Raw genomic sequence first — 17,001 nt, 5'->3', positions numbered from 1 at the left:
CAACTACCCACTCCAAAAGATAACCGTAAAAAACAGTGGGAAATGAGGAGAGAAGAGAAGTGGAGGATCCTGAGGAAGTTAGAAGTCCAAGGAACTCAGACGTCTCCTCTCTGAACCCAACCTAGCCTGGGGTGCTGAAGGACGTAGCTTTGAGGGTGTACAGTTTCTAAAGAACCCCCTGCTGCAGTGAGGGGCTGCCGTGGGCAGGGCAGGGGACAGAAGCAGTGCCACACCCCCTTCCAAGTCCCTGGACTGCCCCACCCCTCCACCTTCCTCCCCTCCTCAATCACACAGGTCAAGCAAGGTCAGGAACCAGTGGAGCCCCAGGGTCACCTACCGAGGACGATGAGGACATCCCTGTCGATGTGGGCCTGGATGTAGATGCGGCCGCGGCGCTCCGTGTGGTCTGTGCCACAGAGGCTGGGGACGTTCATCACGCAGCGCTTGTGCACGTTCATCATGCAGGCTGTGAGGGCAGAGAGAGGGCATGCTGCTTAGGCTGGCCCAGGCTGGGGGCTGCAGACATCTGCCCCACCCAGGACCACTGAATCCTTCCTGTTACCCTCCTTTGAGGCAGCTGAGAAATCACCAGCCTGGTTGAGACCAACTTGCCTGCCAAGATCTCATCAGAAGGGCTTCTCCAACTCTTCCCCCTGAACCCTGATGGGTAAAGGAGGTACTTGTCTGTTCCCCACCCAAGGCCAAGGGTGCAGCCTGAAGCAAGCACACCCCACACCCCTTAAGGCTCTGAAGCCAGAGTCACCAACTTCAATGCTCACAGGCTGGCTGGTCACATGAGTGAGGAAAGCTAAGGGGATGGCGGCAACTTGGCCAAGCGGGGAACAGGGCAGCAACATTTCCCATTTCTCAGCATATGCAGGAATCTCGCTGTGTATGTGACAGCTCTGATTTTAAAATATCGACAGCTAATCGGTTGAGTTCCCTGGAAAGAGCCTGAGATGGGGAGTTTAGGGCACAAGGTTTTTAGGGAGTGCTCTTGGGAAGAGAAGTTGGCTTGCCATGTGGATGCAACCAAAGCTGATGTGAAGGGAAGCCCAGAGCTGAGATGATCCTTCAAAGCTGTTCCAAACTGAGACAAGAGGGCTGGGCACTGCAATCATCCAGTCGCCCTGGAAGGGGCATTACCTTGGGCAATTACGCAGGATGGGGCACCACTGTGAACCCACAGCTAGGGGATGGGGTGGGACCCTGAAGAAGGGGTCTGGGCTGACCATAGTGTCCACCACAACTAATTACAAGGAAAAAGATTTAGAGCGAGGGCAGGGTGGATGAAATGTGCCTGTCAGCTGAATTTGGCCTGCAGCTGTCCCTCATGTTATAGGATATCCACTCCCTCTGTGCACTCCTCCGTACAGTATCTGTGTCTATTTCAACGTGGTGGCTGATTTCCCCTAGGTCCTGAGCAATAAAGCCCCGCTCCAGGAAGGTGTGCCAGGAACCCAGGATTCTCCAGGGGGACACTAGTTCCAGTTGGAGAAGGCAGGAGAGGCCAAGTCACCCCATGGGCCCCAATTTCAAGGTATCTGGGGGCAAGGGACCCTTCTCAGACCACCCAATTCCCAGGAGGAGGCAGGCCTATTACAAAAACTGGAAATGAGTTGTGGGGAGAGAAGGGAGAGCCCTCTGGGACCCGAGCACCAGGCTGAGTTCCCACCCACCACTGTCTTCGAGGCAGGGGCACTGCCCCTATATTAGGGCCCCATGTGTGGTAAGAGGAGCTGGTGTCCTGCAGGCAGAAGGCTCCAGCCTCACTGTCCCCCTGCGGCTCTCACCATGTTTCTGTCTGTCTCACTGTTCCCACATTGCTGCATGTCTCTTATCTCTGCTGTCCCACTTCTGCACGTGTCTCACTGCCTTGGCCACATTTGTGAATTGGTCTGTTCCACTCTCTGCACTTGCCTCTGGCCTCTTTGTCTCTCCCCTTCTCCAGCTGTGTCTCTCTGCCTCTCTCTCTCTCCTCTGTGGCTCTCCATGTGTGCTTCTGTCTCTGTCTCTGGTCTCTCCATCTCTACACCTCTGCATGAGCCTTGCGTGACGGCATCTCTGTCTGTGTCCATACCAATCATTTTATCTTTTTTTCTTCTTCTTTGAGAGTCTAGCTCTGTCACCCAGGCTGGAGTGCAGTGGCGTGATCTCGGCTCTCTGCAACTTCCCCTTCCCAGGTTCAAGGGATTCTCCTGCCTCAGCCTCCCGAGTAGCTGGGATTACAGGCGTCCACCATCTCTCCCAGCTAATTTTTGTATTTTTAGTAGAGATGGGTTTTTGCCATGTTGGCCAAGCTGATCTCGAACTCTGACCTCAGGTGATCCACCCGCCTCAGCCTCCCAAAGTGTTAGGATTACAGGAGTGAACCACCGCACCTGGCTTATCTGTTGGTCTGTGTGTCTGCCTGTCCCTCCTTTTGCCTGAATCTCTCTCTAGCTGAGTTTCTCTGCAGCTTCCACACCCCACATTCCTCCCTGTGTTAGGGTTGCACGTGTCCACCTTTCCCCTGCATCTGTCTCTGTTTATGCGTGTGTGTTTCTTATTGTCTCTCTTGCCCTCTACCACCCTTATTCACCCTCACACTCCTCTCTGTCACTCTCTGCCCTGTGATTTTCTCTCTCTGTCCTCTGAGCTTCAGGACCCTTGTGATAGGGGTAGCACCAGCCTCATGACTGCCCAGCCTGCTGCAGACCAACAGGCCTGTGGGCGCCACTAGCACCTCCAGCCTCCCTGTAGCTTTGTGGCCATAGCTCTCAAAGCCTGTCTGCTCCCCTGCCCCACAGGCCATCTGGGCCTTGGCCTCATAAAGAGGAGTCCCACCCCATCTGCCTTTCCTACCACATCCTGGCCAGAGAATGATGCTCTCTTTCCTCCTCCAGCACAAATTTGTGGGTGCTGCAGGGCCACAGGTCTTCTCCATGCAAAGAATGCATCAGCCCCACATCTCAATGCTGAAAACAGTGGTGATGCATGGCTGCAGAAATGCCCGTGATTTGTTCATGCCTCCAGGTGTCAACAGCCATGGACTGTCCCTTCCCACACTGTGACTGTGCATCTCACATGCCACTTGCTTTGACCAGTGGATCAGGAGCAAACAGACACAAGTAGAGACTTGAAGTGTGTCTGCCAATGGGGCTTGCCCTCTGAGGAACTCAGGACCCTGTGACCTCCATGCATGCAAATCCAGCCTAGCCTACTGAGAAGGAAAGACACGTGGCCTGGTCATCTCCATCACCCAGATGACAGCCAGCCATCCTGCCGGACATGTGAGTGAGGCCACCGAGGCCCAGACAACTCCCAGCCGACCTCCACCTGCTAATCCACCATGAAGCATGAGTTCATGCTTTAGGGACATGCATGACATTGTCTGAGGCCAGCCCAGATTCAAAGGACTGCTTTGCAGAGTCATGAGCTAAAAAACGTTAGTTGTCTTCAGCCACAGTGTTTTGGGGTGGGAGGATCGTTACGCAGCAACAGACAACTGGGACACCAGCCCCAACCAGGATGGAGGGAATGTGTGGCACACCTGGACCCCAAACCAAGAGGAAGCAGCCCCTTCCCATTGCTTCTGCCATCAGCAGATGCCCCCAGAGAGAAAAAGTACTTACTGTCACATTTCATCCCCTGGTGGATGAGTCCATACAGCAGTGACCCACAGTGGTCACAAAACGTGGGACTGGAGTACGTGTGGATCTTAAACTTGTGTTTGCTCCGGGGATCCTGGAGCCAAGAGAAACAACAGAAGGAGCCAGCGTCAGCGGACCATGCCAAGGGTTCACCCTACATCAAGAGGCACTGGAGAACTCAACAGGAACTGAACTTGGTCCCCAGAGGTCATTGTACCTGTTGGGACCATTGCTGGAGCCCTGTGCCCAGACATGGTGCTGGATAAATAGTTGTGGAGGGAACGAAGGACAAAGACAGCTGACTGCTCCCTTTGCAGCCCCATGCACACTCACCCCGCCTGCAAACCTCCATCTGGGCCTGCCTGGGAACCCAACCTATAGGCTCCTGCCTGTGGCAGGGACTCCAGAGATGGGAAAACAAAGTGACAGACACATCATCTAAACAGGGCTCCTGACTTTTCTTTCTCACCACTTTTATTCTCCAAGTATGCTTCTGCAGTGATCAAAAACCCAAGTCTGGACGTGAAACCTCCCTGCTTAGAGACCATGGTCAGCTCCTCATCACTGACAGAATACAGTTCAAAGCCCAATGGACAGTCCGCAAGTTGTGGCAGAGACTGCTGGTTTCCCACCAATATCCATTCTTCCCTTTAATAGTCGAACCCTCGAGTTTTAGCAGAGAGCATGGCTATCCAGATAGAGGCCACATTTCCCAGCATCTCTTGCAGCTTGGTGCGGCCATGGTGCTGAGTTGCAGCCAATGGGATGTGTGTGCTCCAGGGCCATTCCCTTCAAATGGAAATGCATACTTCCTTGCGCCTTTCCCTCTTCCCACTGGTTCAAAGATGGTGGGAACTAGAAGTGACCACCCTGGACCCAAACTTACAGCCACACGTAGAAAGGACAAAACCACCCTACCAGCCTTGAATTTTGTCCCTTTGGGCTGACCCCTGAGAGAAAAACCTAATTTCTGCCTTGTTTAAGTCACTATATTTTGGGAGCTATATCTCACAGAAGCTTACATAATTTCCTAATCAATAAATATGCCCTTCATAGCCCGGCAGTGCAGCACAGTGGTAAAAGGTAGACTTGGATAAACTTCCTGGGCTCTAAGCTGTGGGACTTTGAGCAAGTTATTTAAGGGTTTTTTATTTTCTTTTGTTTTTAAGAGCCAGGGTTTTGCTCTGTCACCCAGGCTGGAGTGGAGTGGCACAATTATAACTCACTGGAGCCTCGACTTCCTCGGCTCAAGTGATTCTCCTGCCTCAGCTTCCTGAGTAGCTGGGACTACAGGTGCATGCAACTATGCCAATTTTTTTTTTTTTTTTTTTGGAGATGGAGTTTTGCTCTTTTCACCTGGGCTGGAGTGCAGTGGCACAATCTCGGCTCACTGCAACCTCTGCCTCCTGGGTTTAAGCGATTCTCCTGTCTCAACCTCCCGAGTAACTGAGACTACAGGTGTGCACCCCCACGCCTGGCTAATTGTTTGTATCTTTAATAGAGACGGGGTTTCACCATGGTGGCCAGGTTGATCTTGAACTCCTGACCTCAGGTGATCTACCTCCCTTGGCCTCCCAAAGTGCTGGGATTACAGGCACAAGCTACTGTGCCAGGCCTGCCCAGTGAATTTTTAAAATTTTTTTTGTAGAGAGGGCTTCTTGTTATGTTGCCCAGGCTGGTTCAAATTCCTGGTCTCAAATGATCCTCCTGCCTCAGCCTCCCAAATTGCTGGGACTACAGGTGCACACCACCATGCCCGGCTAATCTGATCTTTTTGTGCTTCAGTTTCCCTATCTGTAAAATGCTGATAGTGCTAGTGCTCTGCTTATAAGACTGTTGGGAAGCATAAATGAATGAACCTGTCTAGAGATCTTAGCACCACCTGGAACATAGCAAGCAGCATAAGCTTTTGCATGATTGTTATCACTACTTGTCCAAGGTGATCTCCAGCTAAGCCCCCTCCTCCCACCCACCCACATGCGCACGTACTAGGTACATTCTCAGCACTCAAGGCGCACCCCCACTCCCAAACAGGCCTTAGGCCTTCGTAAGCCTTTGGCTCTGCATTTCTCTTTCTTCTTCAAGAGATTCTTTCTTCACAGAATTGGTTTTAGTTCAAGAGAACTCTTTCTGTAAAAGTTGCTTTCTCTGTTGTGTATTGTAGGCCAGGTACAGTGTCTCACACCTGTAGCCCCAACACTTTGAGAGGCCAAGATGGGAGGATCGCTCGAGGCCAAGAGTTCAAGATCAGCCTGGGCAATATAGTAAGACCCCCATTTCTACAAAAACAAAAAATTAGCCAGGTGTGGTGGCACATGCCTGTAGTCCCAGCTACTCAGGAGACTGAAGTGGGAAGATCACTTGAGCCCAGGAATTCAAGGCTACGTGTGAGCATGGTTGCATCACTGCACTCCAGCCTGGGCAAGAGAGCAAGACCCTCCTTCTCTTTAACAACAACAACAAAAAAAAGTACATGGCAGAAGTTAATAACTTGGGCCTTAGGATCCAACCCTGGGCTGATCTGACACCTTAGCCGAGTACATGCTACCCGTTTCTTCCTTCCTTCATTCATACATTCGTATGTATTTATTGATGCTGCCACAGATGCTTCTTTTAAAATTTGATTTTAATAACAGTGACAGAAAATGAAAATGTAAGCAAATAAACAGACACACTACGTAGACATTCTTTTGTGTGCTGTGAATGTGATGAGTGTTTCTCCTAAGGAAACTGTTTCTTTTCAAAATTTGAAATAATTCCATACTGTATTAGTCTGCTTTCATACTGCTATAAAGAACTGCCCGAGCTTGGGTAATTTATAAAGGGAAGAGATTTAATTGACTAACAGCCAATTTTCTTGAAGTGCCGAGTGAAGGGGGACAAGCCCCTTATAAAACCATCAGATCACGTGAGAACCCACTCACTATGACGAGAACAATACGGGGGAAACGGCCCCCAGGATTCAACTGCCTCCACCTGACGTCTCCCTTGGCACATGTGGATTATGAGGATTACAATTCAAGATGAGATTTGGGTGGGGACACAAAGCCTAACCATATCACATACCTACCAGAGTTGCTAAAATTTTAGAAAACTAAAACCAATGCTATCAAGTGTTAGTGAGGAAGGAACATAAACTGGAACTCTCCTAGGACCCAAGAATCCTATTTTTCGGTGAAATGAAAACATCCAGACCGGGCACAGTGGCTCACGCCTGTATCCCAGCACTTCGGGAGGCTGAGGCGAGCAGATCACTTGAGATCAGGAGTTCGAGACCAGCCTGGCGAACACAGAGGAATCATGTCTCTATTAAAAATACAAAATTAGCCGAGTGTGGTGGCACATGCCTGTAGTCCCAGCTACTTGGGAGGCTGGGGCACGAGAATCACTTGAACCTAGGAGGCGGAGGTTGCAGTGAGCCAAGATCGTTCCAACACTTCTGGACAACAGAGCAGGGGGAGAAAAAAAAGAAAAAACCATATCCATACATGAAGATTTATAACCACCTTATTTATAATAGCCCAAAACTGGAAACGACCCAAATGTTGTTCAACCTGTGAATGGATACAGTGTGAGGCATCCACACGGTAGAATACTTTTCAGTAGTAAAAAGGAACGAACTATTGGCACATGCAGCAGCATTCACGAACCTCGAAAGCATTCTAGTAAAACAAAGATGTCCAACACAAAAGGCTACACACTGTGTGGTTCCATTTCTAAATGTTCTGAAAAACACAAAACTATGGGGACAGAAAACACCAGTGGTTAAAAGGGGTTGGAGGTGGAAAGGGAATTAACTACAAAGAGGCAGATGCAGGAACTTTTTTGTTTTAGATATTGGAGTGGTCTCTATATTAACTGTGATGAATTTTACTTTATAGTTTTAAAAGTGAATTTGCAGCCTGGCACAGTGGCTCACACCTGTAATCCCAGCACTTTGGGAGGCCGAGGTGGGTGGATCACCTAAGGTCAGGAGTTCGAGAGCAGCCTGATCAACATGGTGAAATCCTGTCTTTACTAAAAATAAAAAAAATTAGCTGGGCGTGGTGGCCCACCTGTAGTCCCAGCTACTTGGGAGGCTAAGATAGAAGAATTACTTGAACCCGAAATCACGCCACTGCACTCCAGCCTGGGTGACAGAGCGAGACTCCGTCTCAAAAAAAAAAAAAGAAAAAGAAAAAAAGTGAATTTTGCTAGACGCAGTAGCTCATGCCTGCAATTCCAACACTTCAGGAGGCCAAGGTGGGAGGACTTCTTGAGCTTGAACCCAGGACTTTGAGACCAGCCTGGGCAACACAGTGAGACACTGTCTCTACCATATATATGTATTAAAGCCAGGCATAGTGGTGCATGCCTGTAGTTTTAGCTACTAAGGAGGCCAAAGTGGGAGGATTACTTGAGCCCAGGAGTTCAAGGCTGCAGTGAGCTATGATCAGGCCACTGCACTCCAGCATGGGTGGTAGAGCAAGACCCTGTCTCAAAAAAAATTTAAAAAGTGACTTTTACCACAGGAAACGTATATCTCAATAAACCTGACTGAAGAATCCTCAGCCACTGCAGGCTTTGGTTGCTTCCTATCTTCTTAATGAGCTACGAAGTTTCATGACATTCCTACCCTCTGCAGGCAGCAGATGAAGTACTGGTCCTTGCAGAGCTCTGGACAGCCAAGTTTGAGAGGCGAGGTCTGCTCTGCTTTGACCAGTGGGATGCTGTAGTGCTCTCAGTTGCAGAAGGACCCCAGTAATCATCCGTCCTGCTCAAAGATTGACGTGCTATCCTAGTAACAACAACAGGGCTTCGAAATCCCAAGACAAAAACTAAGGGCTCCTTTTTGGCAGGTTAACCAGCCATGTCCCTATCTCTGGACAATGAGACTAACTGAATACATACGGTTCCTCTAAGAGTCCCCATGCTCTGTGCCACAGAACAGTTCCCATTGTGCTTCTTGGGCATCCACCTTAAAGTTGGGAATTCAGTGCTTCAAACCCACCTAAAAAGGAACACCTGTTCGAAAACCAAACCCCGCATGTTCTCACTCACAAGTGGGAGTTGAACAATGAGAACACATCGACACAGGGAGGGGACCATCATACACTGGGACCTGTCAGGGGGTGGGGGACTAGGGGAGGCATTAGGGGAAATACCTAACGTAGATGACAGGTTGATGGGTGCAGCAAACCACCATGGCACGTGTATATATATGTAACAAACCTGCACATTCTGCACATATACCCCAGAACTTTAATAATAATTAAAAAGGAGCCCCTGTTCATGACTGGTATTGGCCTGTAGGGGAAGCTCAAGGTTCTCTCACATCCCTACTTAACCTCTAAGGAGGCAGAGTTGATTTAATTGGATGGATTCCAACACACGGATTGGCCAGACCCCAATGCGGGAGCTCGCATGGAGGTTAAAAGGCACCTTTCCATCTTTCTCTTCTCCCTTACGTCCTTCACCTCTCCCAGGACGCTGCTGGATCCAAGTCTCATAGTCTTGCCCTGAGACCCTTGGTACAAGTGGCCTGAGCCAGCTCCACTCCAAGACCTAGGACACATTCTGTCTCTACTCTTGGCTCTTGTGGTCCCTTCTGGGTTCTCTGATAAATTGATCTTACAGAGGTCAAGACTTAGGTTTGAGTTCAGGTTTGAATTTCCTTAGTCTTACCTAGTACAGAAGAAAGGAGTCCCTGAAGGCCTTGTGAGCTCTACTTTAAGATCTGGGGCAAAATTGCAACTAATAACAAATTGCCTCTGTTGGTTTTGCACTTTTCTTCATATAAATATTTTCTTGAGCAATCTCCAGGACAAGGACTCAAGCATTTCTGACCAAAAATGATTCAGTTCTCCATCTCAACAGTCTCTTAAACAAGAGGAGATATCAAGAGGCACAAAGAACGGGAAGGGAAAAGAAAGTAAATTTCTTTTTTTATTTGCGTGTTTTGTTTTGTTTTGTTGAGACAGGGGCTTGCTCTGTCACCCAGGCTGGAGTGCAGTGGTGCGATCACAGTTCACTGCAGTCTCCGCCTCCCAGGTTCAAGCAACCCTTCCACCTCAGCCTCCTGAGTAGCTGGGATTGAAGGCACATGCCACCATGCCTAGCTAATTTTTATTTTTTGTAGAGACACGGTTTTTGCTATGTTGCCCAGGCTGGTCTCAAACTCCTTGGCTCCAGTGATCTGCCCGCGTCAGCCTTGCAAAGTACTAGAATTACAGGTGTGAATCACCACACCCAGTCTCAACACATTGCTTGAGAGCTACATGTGTATGCTGGGTGTGTCACACGCACTCTCTCCAACCTCATGACATGCCATACAGAAGGTATCACTTGTTCCCATTTTAGCAACAATGAAACAGACCCTAACTACAGAGTAACTTCACCAAGGTGACCCAGCTGGACCCTTGCAGAGATGGGGTTCACACCAAGTTCCTCTCCCTTCTCTCCTCACTCCCAACTTCACTCCATTGACACCTCATCTTCACATGCAGCTAAGATAGAACTTGACTCATTCATTCATTCACCTAGCAAATGTATACTGAGGGCCGAGTTCTTTCTAGGCATTGAGGATACAGCTGTGAACATAAGAGATTCTGCTCTCATGGAACTTAAACTCTAAATCCTCGCCATCACAGCACTTAAATCACTGACTTGTAAATCCACGCTTAATTGCATCTCTTCCACACTTCACTGCATGCAAGGTGAGGAAATTTTGCTCACCATTATACCCCCAGGGCATAAACTGTACTTGGCATATACAAGACGCTCAATAAATACTTAATAAATGAGAGTTAACATTTATTGAACATTTACTCATGCCAGGAACTATTTTAAGCAATTTATCAGGCATTAATGCATTTGATCCTTGTAACAGCCCTATGAAGTGTATACTATTTACTACCCCTATTTTACAGAAGAGGAAACCAAAGGGCTAAGAGACAAAGTGTTTTGCCCGGGGCAAGCACAGCATCGTACACAGTGGTCAATGGGTTGTTGTGACAGCTGCAGGGCGCAATCATCACTGTTGGTCACTACAAACCCCTGCATCATACACCTGCTATTTCAAGAAAATGACTTAGAAGGGGCTGTGCAGCACAGATTAGAGCCAGATGAGAGACAGGAAAACCAATCAGCAAGTTGCAGGGAAATGTTGATTTCTTAAGGCTTATTTAGAGACTGCTGGAGAGCTCTTCTGACCTCATTCCCCTGCCTCCGCTTTCATGAGGGATCATACTTGTAGGCACCAACTCTACCCACCCACTGCCCCAATCCCTCAGGCCAGACAAACCAAGTCATCCTCAATGGATTCTTCCCTCCTCCTTCCTGCTACCTGAAAGAGCTTAAAAACCACACTCCCACACCTGTGGTCCTCATGACTCCCTCCACGACCCTCAAGGTGCATCTTTCAGGGTACCTATCCATGTCTGCCTGAGCCCAATGCCATCTCTGAGATGGACACCTCCTAACAGCCATGCTTGTACTTTGAGACATCCACATTCCCTGAACACAGTTGACTGGGGCAGAGGTGGACACTTGGCTCAAGGGTCACATATGCTGAGTGGCTGGGACACGGGTAATCAGTCCTGAGGCCAGCAGACATGCAGTTCCAGGGCTGAGGCTGCTAATTTTATTTTTGATTGACAAATCATAACTGTATGCATTTATGGGGTACAATGTGATTGTTCTGATTGTTCTGGATATACACACACAATGTGGCATGATTAAATCAAGAAAATTAACATATCCATCACCTAACTTGCCTATCATTTTCTTAGCATGAGACATTCGAAATTTACTCTCTTAATTACTTTGAAACATACATTATTATTGACTAATGTCACCCTGCTGTGCAATAGATCTCAAAGGCAATTCCTCCCATTTGAAACATTGTACTCTTTGATCAGCATCTCTCCATTTCTTCCCTACCCCCTGACTCCTGCTGTCCCCCAGCTTCTGGTAACCATCATTCTACTCTCTACTTCTGTGAGTTCAACTTCATTAGATTCCACATCTAAGTGAAATCATGCAGTATTTGTCTTTCTGTGCCTGGCTTATTTCACTTAGCATAATATCCTCCAGGTTCATCCACATTGTAGCAAATGACAGTTGGTACTGATTTTTATAGTGCGCTCTAAGGAACCCTGAGAAACAAAGACAAAGATTACATGACCCCAGGGATGAAGCTCCTGGTTCTGGTCCCTGGAGGATCTGGCATCCTGCCTTCCAATTCCATCTGCCTCCTTGTGTCCTCTAAAATTTCTCCTTTGTGCTTCAGCCAATCCAGGTAGGCATGTTACCTGCAACCAGGGGTGAGTCAAGATATTTATAATTGCCTTGGCTCAGAGACTGCCCATAGACCAAACGGAATGGACAGCAGAGCCTGGCCGTGCTGAGAGTTAACACTTTAGTTACCACGTCATGGAGGGGATGTGGTAGGAGCTGGCAGAAGCAGGTGTGGGTAAGTGGAAGGTGGGGGGAAAAGGCTCAGAGGACCCAGTGGCTATTTACCAATCTGTTTCAGAGTATTTCAATATTTCCACAATTGGTACAGTAGTGCCAGTGCATACAGGTTAAATATCAGTCCTGCCTGGCCAGGCTCAGTGGCTCACGCCTGTAATCCCAGCACTTTGGGAGGCCAAAGCAGGCAGATCATGAGGTCAGGGGATCGAGACCATCCTGGCTAACATGGTGAAACCCCATCTCTACTAAAAATACAAAAAATTAGCCGGGCGTGGTGGCAGGCCCCTGTAGTCCCAGCTATTCCGGAGGCTGAGGCAGGAGAATGGCGTGAACCCGGGAGGTGGAGCTTGCAGTGAGCGGAGATGGCGCCACTGTATTCCAGCCTGGGTGACAGTGCGAGACTCCGTCTCAAATAATAATAATAATAATAATAATAATAATAATAATAATAATAAGAAGAAGAAGAAGAAGAAGAAGAAGAAGAAGAAGAAGAAGAAATAAATATCAGTCCTGCCTTTAACCAAAATACGTTCCCTTCCTAGCCTTGAGGCTGTGGGTATTGACCAAGGCTGTGGGTACCTACGCAGCCTGAGATGAGTCTGGGAATCCTCATGGCCTCCAAGCCATCACTCTCCCTATGGGGTTTGGTTCTGATTTCATTAAAAAATGCAGCTTCCTGGCTGGGAGCAGTGGCTCATGCCTATAATCCCAGCCAAGGTGGGAGGATCGCTTGAACCCAGGAATTCAAGGCTGCAATGAGCCATGATGGCGCCACTGCACTCCAGTGACAGAGTGAAACTTTGACTCAAAAACAAACAAACAAAAAGACGCGGCTTCCATCTCTGCCTTAATCCCTCCCCCAGTCTCATTTTACGTCAGATCCTCGTCACCCAAGCCACACAGACTGGACCCCTCCAGGCCACCAGGAGCCTGTCCCATCCCTGGCCTAGGTCCTACTTCATGCCTAGAGGTCACAGTGTGGAACCCAGAAGCTATATCAAGCCTGTAAAGAAGCTACAATTGGCCAACATGGTGCTTCTTAGAAATCCAAATAAGTTTACCATATTTAAGTCAGGAACTATCGGATTAAAATGTGAAACTTTGGCCAGGCACAGTGGCTCATGCCTATAATCCCAGCACTTTGGGAGGCCAAGGAAGGCGGATCACAAGGTCAGGAGATCAAGACCATCCGGGCTAACATGGTGAAACCCCATCTCTACTAAAAATCCAAAAAACTTAGCCAGGCATGGTGGCACGCACCTGTAGTCCCAGCTACTCAGGAGGCTGAGGCAGAAGAATGGCATGAACCCAGGAGGTGGAGCTTGCAGTGAACCGAGAACGCACCACTGCACTCCAGCCTGGGTGACAGAGCGAGACTCCGTATCAAAAAAAAAAAAAAGAATAAAAAATGTGAAATACTGGTTCCTTTTGAGAAATCACCAGCTGCGACAACACTGAACACTCATCACTCGTTTCTGTGGGCTCAGCAGTGGTTTCCCCCTTTAGATAAGTGATAAGCTTTCCAGTTTTCCACAGTCCCCACTCTTCTCTATTGTCTTACACCAGGCCTGCTTCACGCTTTCCCTTTTCCTGCCTGGACCCTTTAGGAATATGGATTTGGGACCTCTGCCAAACTCCCTATCCTCTTCCCAACAATGCTGGCATCCGACTCCATGAACACATCCCCTAAACTCCCGAGTGAGTTCATCTCAAGTGCTCTCAGAAACAGGTCTGAAACTATTACACTCCCACCCCAACATCACCCCTTGATCATCCCCAGTCATCTCGCCCACCCCTGGAAATCAGGTTTCCACAGGATCCTGGCACGATTCCTCTTCCCAGTATTTCCTGTTGCTGAGGCTCCATCTCCACATGCCTGGTACTAGGCAAGCTTGGATTCCCAAATCTCCTTCCATTTCCAATCTTCATTCAAGAGATTGTTGAATACAACAACAACACAACAACAAAATAACCATCGAATGTGACTTTTACTGCCACCAATTTTATTGAATTGAGCACATGCTACCTGCCACCAGGTAAATAAAATTTACTGCCACCAATTTTATTGAATTGAGCACACTGTGCTGTGTCCTCTATGTCATGTCCCCAGATTCTCCTGACACCCCAGAGGAGTTAGACTGTTATCCTGGTATTCCAGATGAGAAAACTGAGGCTCAGAGAAGTAACTTGCCCAAGGTCACAAAGCAAGGTCATGGGAGAGCCAGGACTGGAAGCCAAGTTTGTCAGACTCCAGAAATGCAGCCAGCCAAGTGGGAACCCTTCAGTGTCCCCTGGCTGTCCCCCAGTGTCCTCAGCCTCCCCAGAGGGTCTCCCACCTAACAGGGGGGTTACAGACGATAACACTCTTCATCTCACACAAATTCAGCACCGGCCAGTGACAGAGTACTTGGGTCCCTGCCACCCCAAAACCAGAGTCTTTATAGTGAAAACAATCCCCAGCACCAAAGACAGGCAGATCCTAGGTCATCACTTAACCCCAGACACATGCAGCTAAGGGGGAAGGAAGCGCAGGTGAGAGAGATGGAGGAGGGGGGAGGGAGGGAGGAAGGAAGGAAGGAAGGAAGGAAGGAAGGAAGGAAGGAAGGAAGGAAGGAAGGCCTCTCTCAGTCTGAATGGGCTGTGCAGCTTTGCCCACAGGTGGGCTGAAATCTGGCTGGGCTGAAGTAAAACTGCAGGAATAAGGAAGCTGAAATGAGGCACACAGAGAGAAACACAAGCTAACAGCATCCGTAGAAGAGAAAGGAAAAACAAATTGCAAGTTCAGACTGTGTCATCCCTGGGCATTTACAAGCTACGAAAGCTCCTGAGGCTCTATTCCCCAGGGGGTAGGCAGGCACTGTTCAACTGAAGGTTGCAGTTGGAAATACCCTCAGAACAGAGGGAAATTAACAAGCGCAGGCTCCAGAGTTAGCTGTGTGACCTCAGGCAAGTGACTTAACCTCCCTGAGTCCCCTGAGTCTCTGGTTCCTCAGCCATAAAATGGGTCTAATAACAGTACACATTTTATAAAACCTCAAGCACAGTGTCCTGCATACAGAACATAAAACCTCTTGATGTTATTATTCCCAAGAGAAAAAATCATCATGGCAACACTTCCCCAGTTTGTCATGAGCTGCCATAACTTTGCATGCCTGCATTCAACCTGTAATATTATTAGGTAGGTGCAAAAGTCATTGTGGTTTTCACCATTGAAATTAATGGCAAAAGCCGCGATTACTTTTGCACTAACACAATATTTACTTGATGCTTTTCTTCAATTCAGTACTGCCATTTTTATTTAAATAAACCTATTTTAAAAAATGAAACTAAGAGTGTGAACTCATGGGATCAATGTGCAAACTGCCTTTTCTAATGCACCTTAAAATGAAGTAGACAATTTAAAATTTTACAATGAAAATTTTAAATGTTCATCCCGACAGTTTCTGTTGAAACGCTGTGCAGAAACAGATACACATATTCCTGGTGAGTGGGCCAACTGGTGTCATCCTGTGGGGGCAATTTGGCACTATCTATCCAAAGTATAAATGCTTTTTAAAAATTACAAATTCCTTTCACCTTTGACTCCATCACATTGGACGAAGGTGAAATAACCTGCATACACAGGAAGTAATATACAGATACAGTTATTCACTGAAGCCCTGTTTAGGGTAGCATAAGATTTAAACAAGCTAAGTGTCACTGGGAAGGGGTTGTTTGAATAAATCATAGTGTGGTAACATAATGGAAGACTACTCAGGTATAAAGAACAATGAGGAAGTTCTCTGCATTAATATGTAAAAAATCTCGTGGTTTTTTTTTGTTTGTTTGTTTGTTTGTTTTTTCTTTTTTTTTTTTTTAGACAAGGCCTCACTTTGTCACCCAGGCTAGAGTGCAGCAGCACAATCTCTGCTCGCTGCAGCCTCAACCTCCCAGGCTCAAGCAATCCTCCCGCGTCAGTCCTCCAAGTGGCTGAAGACTACAGGTGCATGCTGCCATGCCCAGCTACTTCTTATATTTTTTGTAGAGACAGGGTTTCCCCATATTAGTCAGGCTGGTCTCCTGAACTCAAGCTCAAGCAGTCCACCTGCCTTGGTCTCCCAAAATGCTAGGATTACAGGCGTGAGCCACCGCACCTGACCAAGGTTGTATTTTTTAAGTGAAACAAACAAAAAAAATCAAGGTGCTGAAGCGTGTATATTACATGGTATCTTCTGTGTGTGTGAGAAAGGGAGGTGCAATAAGTTAAGTATGTATCCTTTCTTTTTAAAATTATTTTTAGAGACAAGGTCTCACTATGTTGCCCAGGCTGGAGCACAGTGGCGAGATCATAGTTCACTGGAGCCTCAAACTTCTGGGCTCAAGTGATCCTCCTGCCTGAGCTTCCTGAGTAAGTGGGGAAAGTCGACTGTTAATTACACCTCTGGCAGGATACACCAAAAAAAAACTAGTAAGAGTGTTCATCTATAGAGGCAAGAGAGAATAAAGTAGACAGAGAGTAAAACTTCTCAGCACAAGACTTTTCTATACTTTTGATGTAAAGTAGAATATTTTAGGGTTTCGTGGGTAACACATCAGTACCGCCATGCCCACAACTGCAAACAAAAGGCCAAAAATTTGCAAAAGACAAAAAAAAGTAGGGAACCCTTAATTGAGACTGGGTGGACGGAGATTGTGTGAGCATTAAAAAGTGGAGAATGTGAGGAGCTGTAATTACACACGCATGGCACGGTTGAAAGGGGGACACTATAATTTGGTGACGATCTTTCATTTTGTTCCTGGAGAGGAGAATGAATAGAGCCAATAACGCCATGTAAACACCTGTGTGCTGGTTGATGATTTGCTTCAACCGCCTGAGATACCCTGCCCTCTTCTAACCCCGCCCCTTTGGCGAATACGTAATTATTCCATTTGAAGG

The 17,001-nt window shown here is 47.7% G+C and overlaps 1 protein-coding gene across 2 annotated transcripts in view; it reads right to left on the bottom strand.

Moving 5' to 3' along the window:
• Positions 1–17,001, bottom strand: part of PRKCB (protein kinase C beta) — a 382,686-nt gene that overhangs the window by 183,607 nt on the left and 182,078 nt on the right. For both annotated transcript variants that reach the window (XM_023189314.1, XM_023189313.1), the window contains exons 4-5: positions 3,615–3,726; positions 338–466 (exon numbers count right to left, since the gene is read on the bottom strand). In XM_023189314.1, coding sequence (XP_023045082.1) covers positions 338–466; positions 3,615–3,726 — 241 coding nt within the window. The remainder of the gene's footprint in view (positions 1–337; positions 467–3,614; positions 3,727–17,001) is intronic.

This window comes from Piliocolobus tephrosceles, chromosome 17 (assembly GCF_002776525.5).
Source record: "Piliocolobus tephrosceles isolate RC106 chromosome 17, ASM277652v3, whole genome shotgun sequence".
In the NCBI taxonomy this organism is placed as follows: Eukaryota; Metazoa; Chordata; class Mammalia; order Primates; family Cercopithecidae; genus Piliocolobus; species Piliocolobus tephrosceles.
This window is presented reverse-complemented; position numbering and strand designations above follow the sequence as displayed.